This window comes from Crassostrea angulata, chromosome 2 (assembly GCF_025612915.1).
Source record: "Crassostrea angulata isolate pt1a10 chromosome 2, ASM2561291v2, whole genome shotgun sequence".
NCBI classification, from domain to species: domain Eukaryota; kingdom Metazoa; phylum Mollusca; class Bivalvia; order Ostreida; family Ostreidae; genus Magallana; species Magallana angulata.
The window spans coordinates 6,499,754-6,521,498 of record NC_069112.1 but is presented as its reverse complement, the minus strand read 5'-3'; the positions used below and the strand labels follow the sequence as shown (position 1 = coordinate 6,521,498).

Below are 21,745 nucleotides of genomic sequence, written 5' to 3'. Positions count from 1 at the left end.
AGTCAAAACATTGCGCGACTAAATGTCGCACTCTGATTGGCTGATGTATACAATTGAAGACGACCAGCTAAGTACTCAAAAATAATCAAAAATTAGAACTACCATTAAATTTGACTAGACTTTTATTTGTTGGTACTGGCATAAATATTACATACAACATTTTACATAAATGCTATCATTTACAATAATTCTGTTTTATGTAATATTGTTATATTGTGTAACCTAAAATTGTTGGAGAATACCAATATTCTTAAAAAACGTCGTGTTAATATCCATTTTGTTGAAAGATTGCAAACAGGTAAACACTATTTAGTTTTACAGATAATATTTGCTTTACATGATTATACATGTTAGATTTATTAAAACCAACACTCCTACAGATATGCATGAAACATGTACGATTAAGACAATCAGTAACAATACATTTGTAACTATGCATTTTCCGTTACAAATCAGACCTTTGATATACAATATGACACTGATTAAATATTTACTTTCACAAAGAAAGCAACATTGTAACACTTCACCATGTAACTCACATTATCGGGTGCAAAGGGTTTTGTTTTGTAATTGATATTCATTTATTAACATTAAATAATGATTTGCAATTTTTTTAACAGTATAGCTTGAATGTGTTGTATATGTACCGGTAGATAATGTGTTGTATATGTACCGGTAGATAATGTGTTGTATATGTACCGGTAGATAATGTGTTGTATATGTACCGGTAGATAATGTGTTGTACATGTACCGGTAGATAATGTGTTGTATATGTACCGGTAGATAATGTGTTGTATATGTACCGGTAGATAATGTGTTGTATATGTACCGGTAGATAATGTGTTGTATATGTACCGGTAGATAATGTGTTGTATATGTACCGGTACATAATGTGTTGTACATGTACCGGTAGATAATGTGTTGTATATGTACCGGTAGATAATGTGTTGTATATGTACCGGTAGATAATGTGTTGTACATGTACCGGTAGATAATGTGTTGTATATGTACCGGTAGATAATGTCTTTTTTCAGATATCCTTCTTCTGTGTTATTCCGGCTTTTTTTTGTTCCTTCGATTAAGTATAACTTTTTTTCGATGTACTTCCAATTCATTTACTTCTACAACGGCAGCATATCTTTTTAAGGAGATCCTTTAATTCTTGCTGGAATGTAGAGCTCAGGTTGGCATATATAAGAAGGTTGAGGGGTTTTCCGATGCTGTAGGATATCAATACTACGGAAATTATCAATCCCTGTTGAGTTGCAAAGTTTCCTCCATTGGTATTCTCTCCTTCGGAAAATGCCAGCAGATGAACGGTGGCTACTATTACGGGTAACTCCTGCAGTAAAAAGGACAAGCCAAGACCAATGTTGATAGCCATCAGTCTGAGGTATTTGACTCGTCTGACAATTGCATTGTCGGTCAAAACAGAGAGAACCCGAACGTTTTTATATAGGAAGATGACGAGACCTACCGAACTGATGACATGAAAACAGCAGGGTATTATCTGGGTGTAGAAAAACACGATATACGCTGTCAAAATGGCCCCATCAGACTTAAAATATTCCCCAAATATCTTCTTGACAGTTACAATACATCCGTCAATCTTTTTTAGAGGATGGCCCGGTGTATAATCTTGAATTAAAGGAACTGGCTCGTGATCATTAGACATAAGAAAAAGGAAAAACGTACTGCAGAACAACAGGTGAGCGAATAAAAACGTAAAAAACAAAGGAGAAAAGTTAAAAGTCCGGACTTTCAGTGGGTAGCCAACCAGTATGAAGTGATGTAGGGACATCAATGTATTCAGCCACACGGACGTGGCATGGAGTACCAACTGAAGCCGTAATGACAGCATGACCTCGGGACAAACACGGTACTCCAAGAAACCGTAGTCCATCTGAAACACCTTTAACACGGTATCACGTATCACTGAAGTCAATGTGAAACACAGGTCTACCGACATTATAAATATGATGAATTTCTGAGTCACTCCTAAAAGCTTCCTCCGTCTGAAAACTACAAACGTAATTGTTGTCACTAATAGCTGTATGGGCCACAGGTAGATTCCGACTTGAAAAGCATAAGTCATACCCCATCGTCCAAAGATGTGTTCTATCTTAACAGTCCTTTCGCTGTCAAAATTCCCCTGATGAAGCTTCCATAGTAAATTCAGCATCAACTGTGTAGGATCGGAGTTATTCTTTGACTCCATTTTTTACCAATAAATATCACAGTTGATGTATACGTTTTTCTGCAGGAAGAGAGGCCCACTGGTTCTTTCTTTAAAATGCAGACTTGAAATGCCTAGGACAGTTGTCAAAGCGCAGTTGTTGAGTAAAGGTGGTAATACACGCCTTGTGCAGGATAAATCAATAATGCATTTATACCCGTTTTATATGATTGAAATCGACGAGAACTTCGAAGTATCGACTCGGATATGTATTCACTCTTTAAACATTTTTTTTTATAAAGTTGGAGTATGCTTTCTCTCGTTTAAAGCACAACCCATCAACACGTCTTTCATTGGCGACGAAAGCGTTTTAAAATGTGTTATGTGTGTGTGTGTGTGTGGGGGGGGGGGGGGCTAGACTTATCCTTAGAAATCTTGACAAAACCTATTTCCAAAAATCATGAAAATCCTAATCCGTGGCGGGGGAGGGGGGGGGGGCTAGTATACCAAAGACTCAATCTTTTCAAGTTAAATTAAGGAACACTTATCTTTCCTGCTATAAAAAGTTGGGGGGGGGGGACTGAACCCTCTATGATGCAATGTGCCTAACGGTTAGGTCTAACTTTGCAAAATATGGTTCTCTTTTTTCATCTGTATAGAGGCAAATACTACATTGAACATTTTTAAAAAAATATGTTTTAATAAAGCACATAACGAGTCATGGGAAGGAAAGCACAGTCACATAAGTCAAATGTATGTAAACTCTTTGAATTGGTTTTATCCGAGGGCACACTTGCATATATGATACTACTATTCTCGATTGTAAAAGTGCGTAGATACATAAATTTCATGTGAGATATATACACACAGTCGAAACCTCAAGATTATATCTTACCGATTTTTCCCCTGGTATAGATAGAAAATAATAAATAAAACAATAAAAAAAAGTTTTATACCAAGATTACAAGTTTAAATCTTGGTATGACGTCATAAGACTCTAAGAAAGAGGGGTAATTTTTGTACTGTCTATGGAATACACACGGGCTCTACGTGACTTCTGATTTAGCAGGAGATAAGTTATTGCCTTCTTAGGAGTCGTGTCCATCTTCAGCTATTTCATTAATAACCTGAATGTAACCTTAATACAACAAAACTTAATAAACTGAAAAAAAAATCAAACATACTAGATAAGCATCAATTTTCTATGATGGTCATGATAATTTTTAACGAATAAAATAATACAATTAACAAAATAAAAACAACCGGTTCTTCTTATTCTGTGATAAAAGATTTATTTAGTATCAGAAGGTACATATAATATTGAATCATCAATATTACAAAAAGGGTTAATAGATTGCATTGCTTAAATAATTTTTTGTTCAGCAAATGCCTATCTTATATCGTATATTTTTTCAATTCATCTGGGTTCTATGATGTATTCTAAAGCCTATTATTTCTTTTGATGGTCCCGATTTTCAATTTCATTTCGATATTGTTTACCTTGATTGTCATCCATTTCTTTTATCCAGTTTTAAAAATAAACAAGTATGAAAGAAAAAAATACGATGTTTTATTGATTGAAAGATAAACTTCCAACTACATGTAAACCTTTAAAATTAATATTTTGTTTTTATCTATTGTACTTTTAAACTACGATCAATATTGAAGGTGATGATGGCTGCTACAGGTGAAAAAATTGACATAGACACTGAATTACTAATATTCCTATTGCTAAACTTGATGAATTTTTCATGAACAAACTTTAAATTCGGCATAAGTGTATCTTAGACATTACTTTTCTGAAAAAATACATGCATATTGCAGGTGTTGTAAAAAATAATTGATTTATTAGGCTTTTGATGCGAGCTGGTAATTTTTTATCTGGGTCAGAGTTGGACCCCTTTTATTTATTTATGGTTACATTGAAATTAATTTTAAAACGGGCTTGGCCCCTGTGTCAAGACCTAAGAACTAGTATCTATGGAAATGAAACTTTACTATTTTAATCATCATTCAGACAGATTAAAAACTTACCAAATAACACGGCTTATTTATTTCTGGGTGTAAAAATCAATTTCGATCGTCTACACTTTCGTCGTTTTAGACAAGTATTGTCAAAAGTTATTATAAAAGGACATTTCTTACCTAAAAGCCCTGAAAAAAAAACACCACATGGCTAACACCTAAAACATACGATGGTTGGTAAGTGCAACATTTCCAGCCTATTATATTTTGAGTGGCCTTAATGCGTCAAGCTGAAGTAAATTCGACAACTGTTGCTTCTAATCTTTTGTCAAACATTTCACTGTTTATCATGTTTACGCATATTGAACAACACTATTTCGAGGGAAAAAGTGAAAAAGTGAAAGGATTTAAAGATCATGATACCACAAGGTGTAGTGAAAACTAGATACCCTGTTGACCTTCTATGGTAAAAACAGGGTGTTCATACAGACAAAGGTTGCATGGACTACCATCTGTAGACGTAATGAGAACATCACCCGGAACAAACATGTAGTCTGCAAACTGGGTATTTCAAAGTACTGAGATGAATGTGAAACAGAATTTTTCACCATTATCAATTTTTAAAAATTCTGGATCATAATTCTTTTGAAAAATAAATTCACAAAAATACAACCTCTTTCAAATATTTCCTCTTAGGAGGGGATAAGATGGATTTTTGTCAATTAGACTAAACAAAGCAGGAAAGTGTTACCGGTACGTTATATTCAATATCAACTGGGATTCCTTGGCTGATTATTTTCATTTTCGTTATTTTTTGGTTCTGATACATTCAGGTTATAGCATAGCTTTTACAATATATACTAAGGCCTAGAATTTGAATCTCATAGCACAGTATTGGAATCTCATACCAAAGCTTTAAAAATCTCATTCCAAAGCATATACTCTAATTGATTCTCATTCGTCATACTATACTATAGCATACCATTGTTCTCGATTTTTTTTAACAATAAATGTCTACATTACAGATTAGTGGTAAACATTGCCTTATTATCATTTTACTTCGGATAGATTGGAACTAATCTGTATGCGGAAAAGTTTTTGTTCAAGTTGCGTAACATACCATATCATATCATTCCCATGGTTACCAATTGTGCCCAATTGTTAGCAGATCTATTTTTGTATTCTTATGAAGCAGAATTTATTAGAAAACTTGTACGTGAAAAAAAATAAATCACTCGCTGTGGCCTTCAACTCAACATTCAGGTATATCGACGACGTATTATCAATTAACAAATGTTATTTCCATACTTATGTCGACTCGATATACCCCAGTGAACTTGAAATAAAAGATACCACAGAGTCTGCGTCATCTGCTTCATATTTGGATATTTTACTGGAAATGGACATTGATGGTAACCTAGCAACAAAACATTTTATTTTACTTTCATGTTAAATATTGATATCTGATTGGTTTAGACGCAGTTGGTAATCCGTTCTATTACCCTCAGCTTTGTAACACACTTGGCAACGGGTAACACAACGAATTGTTACATGCGCGTAAATTATGCGCGTACGGTTCGCCGTAGAATTCAGTTCATTTCTATATAAAAGCAGTAAAATGTTCATTAAAAATAAGACATTCAGTATAATAAAATTAATAGTGCCTGTTTGGGAGGGTGACTTGAAATTGACACCCCCAAAAACCATTGTCAACCTTCGCTTCGCTTCGGTTGACAATGGTATTCCCGGGGTGTCAATTTCAACAGATACCCTCCCAAACAGGCACCATTTATATACTAGTAATGATAAACGCGATGACATCAATTTTTCTATAGTCAACTTTCCTTACTTATGTAGCAATATACCTTCATCACCTGCATACGGTGTTTTTGTCTCTCAGTTCATTGATACGCAAGGGCGTGCTTTTCGTATGAACAGTTTTTAAGACGATACAAGCTACTGACAAACAAGTTGATAAAACAGGACTACCAACAGTCCCGTTTGAAGTCATCTTTTCGTTAGTTCTATGGTCGATACAACGACCTCGTCAGCAAATTCAATCTTCCACTGGGTCGCATGCTGACTGACGTTTTACATACTAAATGTTAGAACATAATTAATCACCTAATTGTCTACGGACTTTTCCGTGGGTTTTTTTTCCAATAACGACATAGAGCACAGGGCGGGTGTGACCGGTCAGAAGAGGACGCTCACTCCTCCTAGGCACCTGATCCTACCTCAATCTATTTGAACGTCCGTGTTGCTCTGCTTTGAATTTCGTTTTATGGATTTTTAAGATGATTGAAGGTTTGTTATTGTCATTTTTTTCATCATAGTATACCATAGCATATCATACCATACCATAGCAAAGCATAGCATACTATAGCATACCATAGCATAGGATTTCATACCATATCATGAAGATTTTTATTTTAATTTCTCATAAAATAGCATACAAATCCCATAGCATTGGATTAAATCTCATGGTTAATAATAAAAATTGCATTTCAAAACATAGAATTAAAATGTAAGCGATATGCATAAAATGACTGTAAAAGTCAAAACAGATATTCTAGTTCCATTCTGTACTGTCATAATAATCTAATAGTGGAGAACATAAATAAAAAAAATATATGTTTAAGTAATTACATAAATAAGTGATCACTATTTCCTATGTTAATTTGGTTCTTATTTTGAACCTCTTATATTTAAAGTTCATCAATAAGAATGAATAATACATAAATATGAGTTTTAGTACAAAAACCTGATCAAACTTTGGCACGAATGTATGCTAAGTACCACCTAAGCACCATGGTATTCAGAAACAGTCTTCCCTGAAGTGAAATTTTCCACCAATTGTGATATATTATTATTTTCAAAAACCAAATTGTTCAGACACTCATTAATATTAACAAATGAATTATTGGGGCCCGGTATAAAACTGTCCTGAATCTGTTGTAATGAAGATGATCAAGCAGATTTAAAAGTATTTCAGGATTTATATAACATACTTAATAGTATCGCTTAATCAACATTAAAATGCATATTTTTCTCCTAAAACGAACTATTTAAAAAACCGCGTTGAAATAACGTTAAAAACTTGCAGGGTAATTGAGAATATTTATGTCGAAATACGTCGTTGTCGACCATAATTAGACGATACACCAATTATAGAAGCAGGCGCTTTACATTTAAGTCTCCTTTTACATTTTATTTCTGTTCGTAAATCGGTTTATCTTATACCCTTCATTTGGCATAAGATTTTGAAAAAAAGAAACATAAAGTTCCAACAAGTGCATATAATAACACAAAGAATTCTAGGATTTGTCCAATACAGGAGTATAAAAATCACTCGCCCAATTTTTCTCATTTTAATCATATTCCATAAACAATTAAAAACATAATTAAAATTACATAATCTCTTTAATTATTTCAGTTTCAATAAGTTTAATGTAAGTTTTTTTATAGATAAAAATGATTTCAATTGAAAACAATTTGACGAGCGGCTAAACTGTGCTGAAAAGCTAATTTACCATCAAAAGACATAGTACATAATCATAGTGTTTTCAAAAAGTTTTCCTACCATTCTCTTTCACTCCCCGTTTAATTTGATATGCAATATGAACAAGAATAAGGGAGTCATGATTATTTTACATCTAAATTCTCACATAAAGGTATTTCAATTTGGAGTTTAAGGATGATTGCTTCTTTCACGAGGACAGGAACAAAGAAAACCAAGACAGACAGAGAGACGTTCCGATTATGACCACGTGACCCGATGTTAACTGTGAGGATAGTCCCCCGCTATCTCTGTTGGTGGAGTTTAAAGTCTGTGTGGTGGAGACCTCTGTAGCCGTGGTAGGTGCATCCGTATTGGAGACTAAAGGTCCACCGCCTAAACATTAAAATACTGACTTAAATATTCACAATTACTTGATTGTTGGTGAGATTTACCAAATAGTTAATTTTAGATGCATGCAAAATGTTTTGTTTTGCTCTTTTTTTCTTGTTTTTTTTTAAATTATTTTTGTTTGTTTGTTTTTTGTGGGTTTTTTTTTTTTTTTTGGGGGGGGGGGGGGTGTGTCTATTTTTTGAGCTAAAGAATTACATAAATTTGATCGATTGGGCCCGTGTTCTCTTTTTTTAAATGGTTTGTTTAAACAGTAGTAGTATCTTTTTACATCTATCATTTATAAAGCAATGGTTAAAACAAAATTTATTTTCCTTTGATACTCTCTTCAACAGAAAAGTGGTTTCTTTTTAATTGTCTTTTTTCTAATATTAATCAACCAATACTATTTTATTTTAGTTTCAGTAAAACATAAAAAAGATAACAATAACACCGTATTGTATAAAACAGAAAAGTGAAGAAAAAAACCCACTTACCAACACATGTTTTAAAGACTGTTGTGAAGATACAGAAAACCAAACAAACTTTAGAAATCAACTTTTCGTCCATATCGTTTTAGGCTTAGTCGATATAATGGTACCCAGTGGCTTAATACAGTCTCAAGAAAAACAATCGCACTTATTTTGCCATGAAAACTGCATTATAATTTGCATATTATAATAGATTTCTTATCGACTGTAATAAAATACCAGGTGCAACGAGATATTGATCCCAATTTACATATAATCAGGACCGATGCAATACGTGAGAAGTAATCAAATACGCTTACTGCATTATATGACACCTCGAAAATAAACAAATATATAAAACTGTTTATATCGGCAAACTGTGAAAAGCTTTTAAATAGAAATTTAACTGAATACGAATCAATTTACAATGACAAAGTTTTAAATGATCCATCAATTTGAATAATTGAACATGAACAAACGATGCATATCGTAGTAAATATTAGTTATTTAATACTAAATATGTACAAGTTAAATTCATGTATGTTACGCAATATTACTCCATCTTCTTCCAGATTTTTCTAAAACTGCGATAATGTTAATATCGCAATATGATAAGGAAGGAAACAAACTTTTTATATTGCCCAAGGATAATATTTTTTAAACACACCAAATTTTCGAAACTACAGAGATTTTTTTGTTGATATGTTGTGCATTGATTTACTTTAAATGATTAAACAATTAGCATTACAATAAACGTATTCTTCATTCTTTTCGTTTCGTCCTTCAACATCACTATTTTCTCCATTTATAGAATATATTGCATTGTATGAGAAAGAATAGGAGTAAGTAATAGTTTGTGTGTGTTAACCATTGGTTTACATACACTTTTAGCTACAAGGTTACGATATATTTTTGTAGTCAGGAACAAACCTAAGACGTGTTTTGTTATCCCCCAAGAAGCAATGATCTATGAAAAGTTCACAGTTTTTCCAATTTTACACAGTGGAAAATTGTATGAAAACCCCTCCGCTTTGCGTCGGTTGACAATGGTTTTCGAAGGGTGTCGATTTCAACTATTACCCTCCAAAACAATAGTTTTCGAGGGGTTTCAATTTCAACTATTACCCTCCCAAACAGGCACTTTTTATATCAATGACAACTTTTCTAGCTGGTGTTCCTAAACATTGAGGGTCTTGTAGGTAGGGGTGATTTTATGTAGTTTTATCCTACATTTACCGGTGATTCAAATGAAGGGTTATTTGGAGAGATGTTACTCTTATAGCATGCCTTGTTCTGTAAACTAATTAAAGGGAAAAACAAATGTGGTCTCTCTCCTTATAAACAATTGGCCTCTATTCGGTTTAGATAAACGCAATTGTCTGCAGACGACAAAACATTCTTCAGTGATGAACCTGTGTCAGTCATATAACACACAAATTTGGAATATTGATAAGCATATGGTTAATTTGGTCGTAAGTTGTTATTATTTTTCTGAAGATCCGTGTGTTTATCGACATTCATTGATAACAAAAAGTAGGCTAGATATATATCCATCATTTATATACCGTATTTTTCGGGGCATATGTCGATGTGGGGCATAGGCCGAATTGCTCATTTTCAGACAAAATTCAGGAAAAAATCCTTAGACTAGCCGAATTGGGGGATAAGCCGATTTTCAATCGATGATAACTATAGTGAAAGTATGACAGCTGATTAAGGAAGTCATCGTATTGAGTATATACTCTCAGAATATCGATGTAGAAAGTCAAAAGAGTAATTAAAGTTATTAAATTGTTATTAAGTTGTTGTTATTTTTCTGAAGATCCATGCGTCTATCTACATTCATTGATAACAAAAAGTAGGTCAGATATGTATCCATCATTTATATATATATCACATTAAATATAACGTACGTAGCATACAGTGCAATCCATATGATACAATATCTTGAGGAATCGTAACACATGGTTTGTACAACAAAAATATGACATAGGTAAGTAAGTAAGTAAGTAGGTAAGTAATCGTTTATATAATTGTTACATGTCAATATTACAAGTAATATTTCATAAAGATACAATTCATTAAATTTTGGCTAGCCGTTATACAACACAATGAGACCGGTTATGCCCCTTTATACTAAATCTTCACAAAGTAAAATTATTAAATCTTTGCACATTCCCTTCTGTTAAGGTAACTCCATACTCGTAAAATTCTCTGATGAAAGTTGAAAAACAGAATTGATTTCAACTTAATAGAATCAATTATTTTTTCAATTATTAGAAAAAATATACATGTCATCACACATTTTGAGATTTCAGATAAACATGAACTAGAGCATATATTAGCATCAGAAAACCGTACTTTTTTTTTTTTTTTTTTTTTATAAAAGTACAATCTTTGTAAGCACAAACTTGTTTATCTTTTTTTAATTTTATTGTCAACTGTGTTAGAAAACTAAAACTTGAAACACATTTTTAAATCAGTTGTTGGGATTAGGAAAATTATAGCATTTAGACATACAACTGAGAGAAAAGTCAGAAAAAGGGTTATTTCCCCTTAGCATACATTAAATGTATAAAAATTGGAAATTTAGGATAAAATTAAGCTTCAACAGTATTTCTTATTACATCCATGTGATTATTTTCACATAAACAAAACTATCTTGCACAAATTTTAAAGAATTAAAAGTTATACAATAAAGTATGACATCACAGAACACTGGATCTACTTTAAAACAATAATACACGTGTTTTGGCTAAAATGTATTGTACATTAATGTTATATAACGTACATGTCTAAATTCAAAATTTCAAAAAAAAAGAGAAGGTTTAATCAAGATATCTAACGTCAAATAAATCATATGGTGTAATTTTGCTATTTTTAATATTAATTTGTAATGTCCCTGTTCTGCTGTGTAAGGCGCCCAAACGGGTCAAAATCTACATAGTATAGAACTGCACTTCCTATATATTTATACGATACGTTTCACTGAATTTGAATGTTCTATTCATTTGTAATAAGCATTCAATCCGTATCAAAATCAGAATTGATGGATCAACCTTTAGTAAAAGATTAATCCATAGTAGGAATTAGGAAAACATGATTACAACATAATATTGTAGGTTTCTTAAATTGCATTTCCTGTAAATACAGTGTAAAACTTATTTTAATATTCATGCAAAAAATGATATATTGACAATAGAAGGCATTTTTAATACAAAAAAAACCCAAAGGGGGCGTTGTCTTGTTTGCATTAGAGATGCAATCTTACGCCGAAAATTCAGTATATCAGATTAGCCTATTTTAAAAGAATTATGACATCAATTTTTCTGAACATGACGTATTTTGTGTCATAACAGTATATAATGGTTGGCTATTCTGTGAACCTTCTACTTTTTTTTCCTGGATTGGTTTGCTCTGGTTCTGCTCTTTAGTTTGGATAGCTTTACTTCCACACAGGCAACAGATTTTTAACAGAAGACCTTTTAAATCTTGCTTAAATGTAGTGCTGAGACTGGCATAGATAAGAAGGTTGAGGGGTTTCCCGATGCTGTAAGAAACAGAGATTACAGATGTGATCACACCTTGATGTGAAGAGTAGTTGCCTTGGTGAGTACTTTCTCCCTCATGGAATGCAAACTGAAGAAAGGTAACAAGTATAACGGGGGCTTCCTGCAGAAAAAAGGACAAGCCAAGACCAATGTTGATGGCCATCAGTCTGAGGTATTTGACACGTCTTACAGATGCACTGTTGGTCAAAACAGAGATGGCCCGAATGTGTTTCTGTAGGAAGATGACAAGACTTACCCAACTGATGACGTGAAGACAGCAGGGAATGAGCTGAGCATACGAAAGCATGGCATACGCTGTCAAAAGGTTCCAACTATAGTGACCGTACTCCCCAAACATGTCCTTAATATGTACAACACATCCTTCTATTCTCTTCAGAGGGTGGCCGCGTATGAATTTTTGTATTAAAGGAATTGTTTGGTAATCATTTGACATCAGAAATAGGAAAACAGTACAGCATACCACAAGGTGAGTGACGATAAACGTGAAAAAGAAAGCTGACAAGTTAAAAGTTCGGGCTTTTAGTGGGTAGCCAACCAGTATGAAGTGGTGTAGGGACATCAATGTGTTCAGCCACACAGAAGTGGCATGAAATACCATTTGTAAACGTAATGTAAACATGACCTCGGGACAAACACGGTACTCCACGAAACCGTAATCCAATCGGAACACCCTAAGCAGAATATCACGAATGACTGAGGTCAATGTGAAACATAGGTCTATCGTCATTATCAATATGATGAACTTCTGGGTCACTCCTAATAGCTTCCTCCGTCTGAAGATGACGAACATGATCGCAGTCACCAGTATCTGTATGGGCCACAGGTAGATGCCCACATGAAAAACATATGTCGCCCCCCAGCTGCCATACAAGTCTTCTATTTTAAGTGCCCGTTCGCTGTCAAAGTTTCCCTTTTGTAGCTCCAGTAGAATATTCAGCATCCAGTCTTTAGCCTCTGACTTGTTACCTGCATTCATTTCAATAATTCGTCAATGAATACTACAATTACACTACCCTTAAATGATTAGCATAAAAAGAGCTCTTGGGTCCTTTTTATTGTGTTATATTGTAGACGATATATACCGGTATCAAACAGCTGTTGATTTAAGGAGGTTACAAACGCCTTGTGCCATATGAATCAATAGTAAGCCGCCGTATAAATAGTTAATGTATAAAAGAATTACACATCATAGACTCCGAAATGTACTCACCTTTAAGCTGGCATGGAAAGACGTGTCGCATTTGTGCAACTGAGAAACACAGCAGTGAAAGATGAACCTACTCCCATTTTAAGACTTCAACAGCCAAAATATTCGGTAGTTCAGAGGTCTGCGACAAATTTAAGAGTTAGAAGATGAGCGACAATGAAATACACGGCAGACAATGCCTTTTACGTGTGGTGTTCTTCTTTATCTACCTTATTAATAACCTGAGGTGGCAGGTTTTTTTTTTAAATACAAATGGCTGTAGCCAGACAGGTTCCATTTTTTAGGGGTTATTTTTAATCTGTAAACTCGATATTGTCTTTTTGAAATTTTAATGTAATTTGATTTTGAGTAAGCAACGTACCTTCATGTACAATTATTTAATAACTATGACCCAATGAGTTGAACAATGGGACATATGCCATTTAAAAGGGCAAAGCTGAAGAACAATTTAACACATATGAATACAAATACCCTGTGAAACAGTGAATTTAATTTTTTTGTCAGTTTTACACACGAAATTTAAACGATACCTTCAACATGTGACACTATAAATTTTGACTTTTTAAATTTAGGGTATTTTTCTGCATTTTTATTGAGAGCTGTTCCTCTACGGGAGATCAAAACAGTCTAAGATGGACACGACCACCAAATGTTCTCAATACATTCATTCACAATCTCTAATGTATAGTTTAAGCCCGGTGATTGCTCGTAGAGCGATAGCTGGCAACTGGGTTCCTGTTCAATCGAATGTGGAACCTCATCACCAGCATTGTACCTACGCATTGCGAAATAGGACCGAAACGTAACAAATTTACTAGTTTTGAATTGTGAAACATATTTTCATGTTTATAACTTGTTTTTCTAATTACATTGGCTAAAATAATATTAGGAATTATATTTGTGTAAATATAAACAAACTATAAAGTATAAAGGGGTGCAACGCTATACAACAGCTGCATTCGGTCTTCGCAAAAATTTATAGTGTCAAATTAAAAGAGAAGGAAGAATTTATAGCTTGTCAGTAGTTAAGTGTAAGTTCACTTCTGATATTTCTAAACATGACATGGTAACTTGTTCTTTAAACCAGTTTGCAAGGTAAAGTTGGTGAACGGTATAATGCACTGTTTACATTCCGTTGAAAACCTAGGTCAATATATTACAAGCTAAGCTGGGTGGTACAGTGTTACAGTGGTGGTGAGTTGTTCTTTGAACGTGTACAACAGTATATCTTAGTTTGGTTGTTAAAATTCTTACCCTCCCACGAAATATAATTTTTATGATATCAATATAAATTTGTATTAATACACTTACAGTGTATATACTAAATTAATTTATCAACAATGTCTCAACGTGTATAGTTAGTGTGGTAAATCACATATTTGAATAGGTTTTCTCATTGTGTCACAATTGAGACAATTGTATTACCATGCCCCGACAACTACTCCATCATACCGGAAACAGTCACATTGACCTCTGCTGTTGCCATAAGTGCGTAATAGTTTATATTTTCGGCACAAATTGACTTAATCTGTGCGACGTCAAAGTGATAAAACATCGCGCAAATATCCAATGGTGTGACTGCCCGCGTGTGAAACTTACAGAAAGGTGTCGTTAAAGTTATACAACAGAATGTTTCACAAGATTTGATATATACATGTATCAAATTGCGATAGGTTATCTATGTGATCGACACTTATTTTTTAATAAAAAAAAATCTCTGGCTTTTATCACATAAACGCCTTTAGATAACCTTGCTAAAGGGCGGAATACAATCATTTGGATTTGTCGTTTTGTGACAGATTAGTTCTTAAACCAGATCAATTGTTTCTTTAAATATTTTTGGTATATCGATATTTTGGTACATCGATATTTTCTGAGATATCACAATCACAAACTTTACGATTTTTTTGTGGATTTTTTAAGAGAAAAATAAATGTTTATTTCTTAAAATAGCAGAAATCTAAAAGATCGTTATTGAATGAATGTAAAGTATAAAGATTGCTTTTATATAGTCACAAAAAAAAGGAAACAGGTTTCCACGTTAGCTTTAATTCATGTAATCAAGACAATCAACAGGCGGAAACGGTAAACACATTGTATGTGTAGAAACCGGAGATGATCGATGCGCCTTACGGCTCAATGATCCTGCATTTTGTTTTTGAATTATTTTGCTTCTTTGCTTCTGTATTTTTTTATGAAAAAGTACATTGTGTACAGCGTTACGCAACTACTCTCTCTCTCTCTCTCTCTCTCTCTCTCTCTCTCTCTCTCTCTCTCTCTCTCTCATTGGTCATTGCCAGCATTATCAGGGCATGTAGCATCGTTTTTGAAGGGGTAGGGGGGGTCATCCGTGACGAGCTTACCAATCCCCCCCCCCCCCACCTTTCACCCCCCCCCCCCCCCAAAAAAAAACAACAACAAACAAACAAAAGTGGGGGAAAGAAATTCTAACAATCTTGAAAATTCCCCGGAGGGAGGGGGTTAGAATACTTTATCTTTAACTTCATTTCCTTTTTTTCACTTTAATTTTTACATGGTCCAAAAGAGTCAGGGTCCGCAACTCCATGGTAGTTCACTTTAATTTTATATGTAAATTAAAATTAAGTCAATTGTTTGCTGCGAAAAAATGTCGGGGCGGCCACCCCCACCAACCCTTCAAAGCTAAGTGCCTGATTATCTCCATACGAGTTTTATATACATGTCGGATTTCCAGTATAATTCTATCAGTCTCTAAGGTTTTAGTGAATACAAAATAATACATCCTGTATGTAGGATTATTTTTGCCCAATGTTATTTTCGTTATCTCTACTTGAAAACCGTTTCGTCCCCTCTTGAATTCGCCTAGATGCAGTTGTGTTAAAAGAGATATTATTTGCAAGGATAGAATTCGACCAGTCTTAAATTTGCCCGCTGACAACGAGAGCGAAAGGAGCGAAAATAAAACGAGGGCGAATATCCGCCTGTATACAGTAGACGATTATCATACATAATGCATTGCGGGTTTAATGGCATTAATTCTATTTTTAAATGTTATATAACATGATTTATATGCGGGGTTTTTTTCTATAGCTTGACTTACATATGTACTTGTCGGAAAAAATATATAAAAATACAGCAAAGAAACTAGCTGTCATGTGGTATTACATATCATTGATTTTGAAATAAACAAGCATTCTGAGAGTATTGCATAAGCAATACACGTCCCCTACCGCTTTGCAGAAAATTGTGAAAACAATGCACTGTTATGCAGAATATCATTTCTTACCGTCTTCTGTACCCCGAATCAACAGACCAACCCGATAACGAACCCGATTTACTATTTTACAGAACTTATTTGTTTGCTAGAAACAACAAGCATTCTGAGAGTATTGCATAAGCAATACACGTCCCCTACCGGTTTGTATTATTCTATGAAAGCTTCCAAGCACACAACTATTTCAGAGCTATTGTAAAATGTAAACGAGATATCATGCTTTAATCAGAGAAAAAAGAACAGAGGAAATTAAAACTATATGGTTGATATAGAAATTAAATACAAAATAGGTGAAGTAATACTTATTTCATCTCCTGTAATTTCGCCAAGTCTATTCTGTATTCGCTGGTAAAAATTTGTGAAAACAATGCACTGTTATGCACAATATCATTTCTTACCGTCTTCTGTACCCCGAATCAAACCAAACAGTTAAACAGCCCAACCCGACAACGAACCCGATTGTAATAATACAAAAAAAACTAGACTTTTGTTGCAAAAGCAACAAAAAGGTCTTCCGTTTTGATATAAATGAATCAATTTAACCGTAGACATTGCTTCTCTTACATAGAGAAAATAGTTGATATGATAATTATTGTGAATGATATATGCAGACGTTACTTCCATGTAAAACAACGAGATTGAAAAAGAAATCTCTGTGACGACCGGAAGTAAAGCCGAACTAAACAAAACAGGTTAAACTTTTGTACAATCATAAGTCAATCTTTCTTCAAAGTTTGGTTGTGCACATTTCTGCCAAGTCTGAAATCTCTTTGAAACAATAGTTTTGGAAACGGACAAACGGAAGTGATTAATAAAAGAAGCTGGTATGTTTCGTACATTTGCTTAGCGTACATCACTAAACGTTTATCAAGCTAGATGAAACACCCAAGAAATTCAGTTAAACTTGTTAAAAATATGATTTATTTGAATCCTTCCGGTGAAAACCGGAAGTGACAGTTGACAGAAAAAAACCCGCTAAACATATCATCAATCAAATGTCTATCATTCATGAAAGCTTTGTGTCTCAATCACTTACAGTGACAAAAATCTTGCGGGCATCAAATTTGTAAAAAGGAAAGCTACATAGAGATATTTGAGATATCTCACCGGAAGTAACAGTTAGATTTAAAAATCTAACATTATAAAGATGACACATCTAAGATTGTATACTAATAAATTCATTCCATGTAAAAGAAATACATAAAGAAAAAACATAATTTTTGTAGTGCTTCCGGTGACGACCGGAAGTTACGCCGAACAAAATAAAAAAGTTTAAAAACATGTACGTATAAAGGTCTATCATCCCACAAAGTTTGATTGTTCAAGTCGACACCGTTTATGAGATCTCGTCGAAATAAGGTTTGTTGTCTCAAGACAGGAATCGGACAAACGGAAGTTCTCGATGTAAATTGTATTAAAGATTTCTTGTATACTTGCCTTTTGTACATTATTGTTCATCGAGTTCACTACAAATATCAACGGAAAACAGTTAAACTGATAAAAAGTTCGATTTGTTTGAACTCTTTCTGTGTGAACCGGAAGTGACGGAAGGAAATGAAACCGGTTAAACATATCTTCAATAAAATGTCTATCATCCATGAACGTTTTGTGCTTTGATCACTTATAGTTTCTGAGAGTTATACTTATAGTTTCGTTTGTATAAAATGTGTTTTAAAAAAGCTTCCTGAGATATTTGAGATATCTCACCGGAAGTACAATTTTTTGTTAAGTTAACATCGCATAGACAACCTATGCATAGATTTATACTTATACATTTATTCTATTAAAAAGGAATTTTATCCGAAAAAGTAGTTATTTTTGAAGTACTTCCGGTGACGACCGGAAGTAACGACGAACAAAACAAATTAGTGTGAACACATCTACTGCTATATGTTTATCATCCCACAAAGTTTGGATGTTCAAGTCTTTACCGTTTCTGAGATCTCGTTGATACAAGCTTTTTCAACGCGGGACAGGAAACGGACAAACGGAAGTGCTCTATCTTTATTGTATTTAATATTTCTTGTATACTTGCCTTTTGTACTTCGTTTCTCATCCAGAACACTACAAATATCAATGGAAAAAAGTTAAACTGATAAACAGTTCGATTTGTTTGAACTCTTCCTGTGTGGACCGGAAGTGACGGAAGACAAAATGAAACCGGTTAAACACATCTTCAATCAAATGTCTATCATCCATAAAAGTTTTGTGCTTTGATCACTTATAGGTTCTGAGATCTCGCGGGTACAAAATGTGTTTTAAAAAAACTACCTGAGATATTTGAGATATCTCACCGGAAGTAGAATTTTTTTGTTGATTTAACATCGCATAGATGACATATGTAAGGATCTATACTAATATCTTTATTTTACGGAAAAAAATTAAATACGTAAAAACAAAAAAAAAATGAAGTGCTTCCGGTGACGACCGGAAGTTACGCCGAACAAAACAAAAATGTTTAAACACATCTACAACTATAGGTCTATCATCCCTCAAAGTTTGGATGTTCAAGTCCTTATCGTTTCTGACATCTCGATGTGACAAGCTTTTTGTCGCGGGACAGGAAACGGACGAACGGAAGTGAATTTAGAAAATATATTTCAAAAAGCCTCTAGATGTTTATATTTTCAGTCATTCCTGAAAATTTTATAAGAATTCATCAATACATCTCTGAGAAATTCATAAGACAAAAAGGGGAAAAAAATAATAATAACTAGACTCTTGTTGCTATAGCAACAAAAAGGTCTTCCGTTCTTCATGTATAAATCTGTACAAAAGATCCATTTCTCTTGTAAACAGAAAATGGATATAATTTATACTGTAAAGGAATTCCCCAAAAATACAAATACACAAAGACAATATGTCAATTTTTGAGTACTTTCTGTGAAGACCGGAAGTTACGCCGGATCATACAAAACATAATAAACATACATTCATACATTGCCTTGTCTTTCCTTAAAGTTTGGATGTTCAAGTTTTTGTTAGTTGTAGTATCTCGTTGAGAAAAAGTTTTTGTTTCGGGACCGGAAACGAACGAATGGAAGTGATTAAGAAATTGAAAATACGTATTTTAATACATTTACCTATGATACGTTATTGTTCATCACATTAAGTTAAATGTTGAAAAAATTATAATGTTAAAAAAACCAACCTTTTATTGCTTGAACACTTCGAGTGAAAACCGGAAGTGACGTACGACCAAATGGAACCCGTTAAACACATGTTCATTCAAATGTCCATTATCCATACAAGTTTTGTGTCTTGATCTCTCACAGTTTCTGAAATCTTGGGGGTAGTTTTTTTATGTAAAGAAGGCTATCTGAGATATTTGAGATGTCTCACCGGAAGTAGAACTTTTTTTGGTTTTTTACCATGTGTGGATGACCTCTTGTATTTTTATAACTAAAATATTACTTCCATGTTAAATAACCAACATATTTTTAAAAAATCAGAATTTGGTGTACTTCCTGTGACGACCGGAAGTTACGCCGGATGAAACAAAATAGTTTTAACACGTATCCATACACAGGTCTATAATCCTACAAAGTTTGGTTGTTATAGTCGTTACCGTTTTTGAGATCTCGTCGATATAAGTTTTTTTGTCTCGGGACAGGAAACGGTCAAACGGAAGTGCTTAATGAAATTTAAATTTTTATATCTTGTTTACTTTCCTATCTTACATTATTATTCATCGAAGTAGCTAAAACTATCAAATATAAACAGTTTAACGGATAAACAGTTTGATTTGTTTGAACTCTTCCGCTGTGGACCGGAAGTGACGGAAGACAAAATGAAACTGTTTCAACACATCTTCAATCAAATATCTATGATTCGTGAAAGTTTCGTGTCTTGGCAACGTACAGTACCTGAGAACTTGCGGGTACAAAATATGTTTTAAAAAAGCTTCCTGAGATAATCGAGATATCTCACCGGAAGTAGAATTTTTTTGCTTATTTAACATTGTATAGATGACATATGTAAGGATCTATACTAATATTTTTATTCTATGGAAAATAAATTAAATACGTAAAAACAAAAAAATTTGAAGAGCTTCCGGTGACGACCGGAAGTTACGACGAACAAAACAAAAATGTTTAAACACATTTACAACTATAGTTCTATCATCCCAAAAAAGTTTGGATGTTCAAGTCTTTACCATTTTTGAGATCTCGAGGTGACAAGCTTTTCGTCACGGGACAGGAAACGGACGGCAGGAAATGAATTTTCAAAAAATGAAAAAAACGCCTGGAGATATGATCATTTTCTATCAATCCTGAAAACTTCAAGTAAATCTATCCAGCCATCTCTGAGAAATCTTGTGGACAAAAACTGGGAAAAAAATAATAAAAAACCTTACAATCACTATAAGGTCTTCCGTTGGAAACGGAAGACCTTAATAAAAAGAAACATTACAATCACTATAAGGTCTTCCGTTGGAAACGGAAGACCTTAAAAACCCCTGCCGATTAAATTTACAACACAATGTTTTACACTATTTTACAGAATTTATTTTTTTTTGTTAGATATGATAAAAGGAATGGTACAAGTAACGCACGATATTATTACTGACTACATACTGGCCTCGTTTATTCAATACACTCCGAACCCGATAACGAACCCGAACATTAAAAAATTGGAATATAAAAAATTAATTTTCTCGAAAATATGTCATTCAGACGCTACAAAAGTGTAAACTTGATCTGTAGTTTGACATGTTGAAGCTGTTCAGCAAGTTTCATATTATTCCTCAAATGCATAAAGAAAAAAAGTGTGGAAAACTGAAGTGGGACAGACAGACGGACTGACGGACGGACAGACAGACGGACAGACTGACTGACGGACGCAGAGGAAAGCTATAGTCCCCTCCGGTGAAAACCAGTAGGGGACTTATAATAGTCAATAAAATCCCGTTGGTACTCCTTTACTTTGATTTCAATTTAAAACCTGTTTTAATAATGTACCAAAAACATAAAGGATTACATAACAATCAAAGTACTGAAGTACTGAAAGCCGGGCTCTTTTGGTGTGTCTTTATGCATATTGTGTAGTAAAGACTGAAAATCTCTCTCTCTCTCTCTCTCTCTCTCTCTCTCTCTCTCTCTCTCTCTCTCTCTCTCTCTCTCTCTCTCTCTTTCTCTCTCATGCTTTTAATGTCGGCAAAGCATCAGAGAGCGACCAAATTTTGTAAGCGGCTATACACAAAAAATATGTCT

The 21,745-nt window shown here is 33.8% G+C and overlaps 1 protein-coding gene across 1 annotated transcript; it reads right to left on the bottom strand.

Annotated features, from left to right (window-relative positions):
- Positions 1–11,435: 11,435 nt before the first annotated feature.
- Positions 11,436–13,162, bottom strand: LOC128173166 (uncharacterized). Its single transcript, XM_052838882.1, has 2 exons — positions 12,308–13,162; positions 11,436–12,050 (listed from the first exon to the last, which is right to left on the bottom strand). The coding sequence occupies exons 1-2, from the start codon at positions 13,046–13,048 to the stop codon at positions 11,997–11,999; spliced, it is 795 nt and encodes a 264-aa protein (XP_052694842.1). The 5' UTR covers positions 13,049–13,162; the 3' UTR covers positions 11,436–11,996.
- Between the last annotated feature and the right edge of the window lie 8,583 nt (positions 13,163–21,745).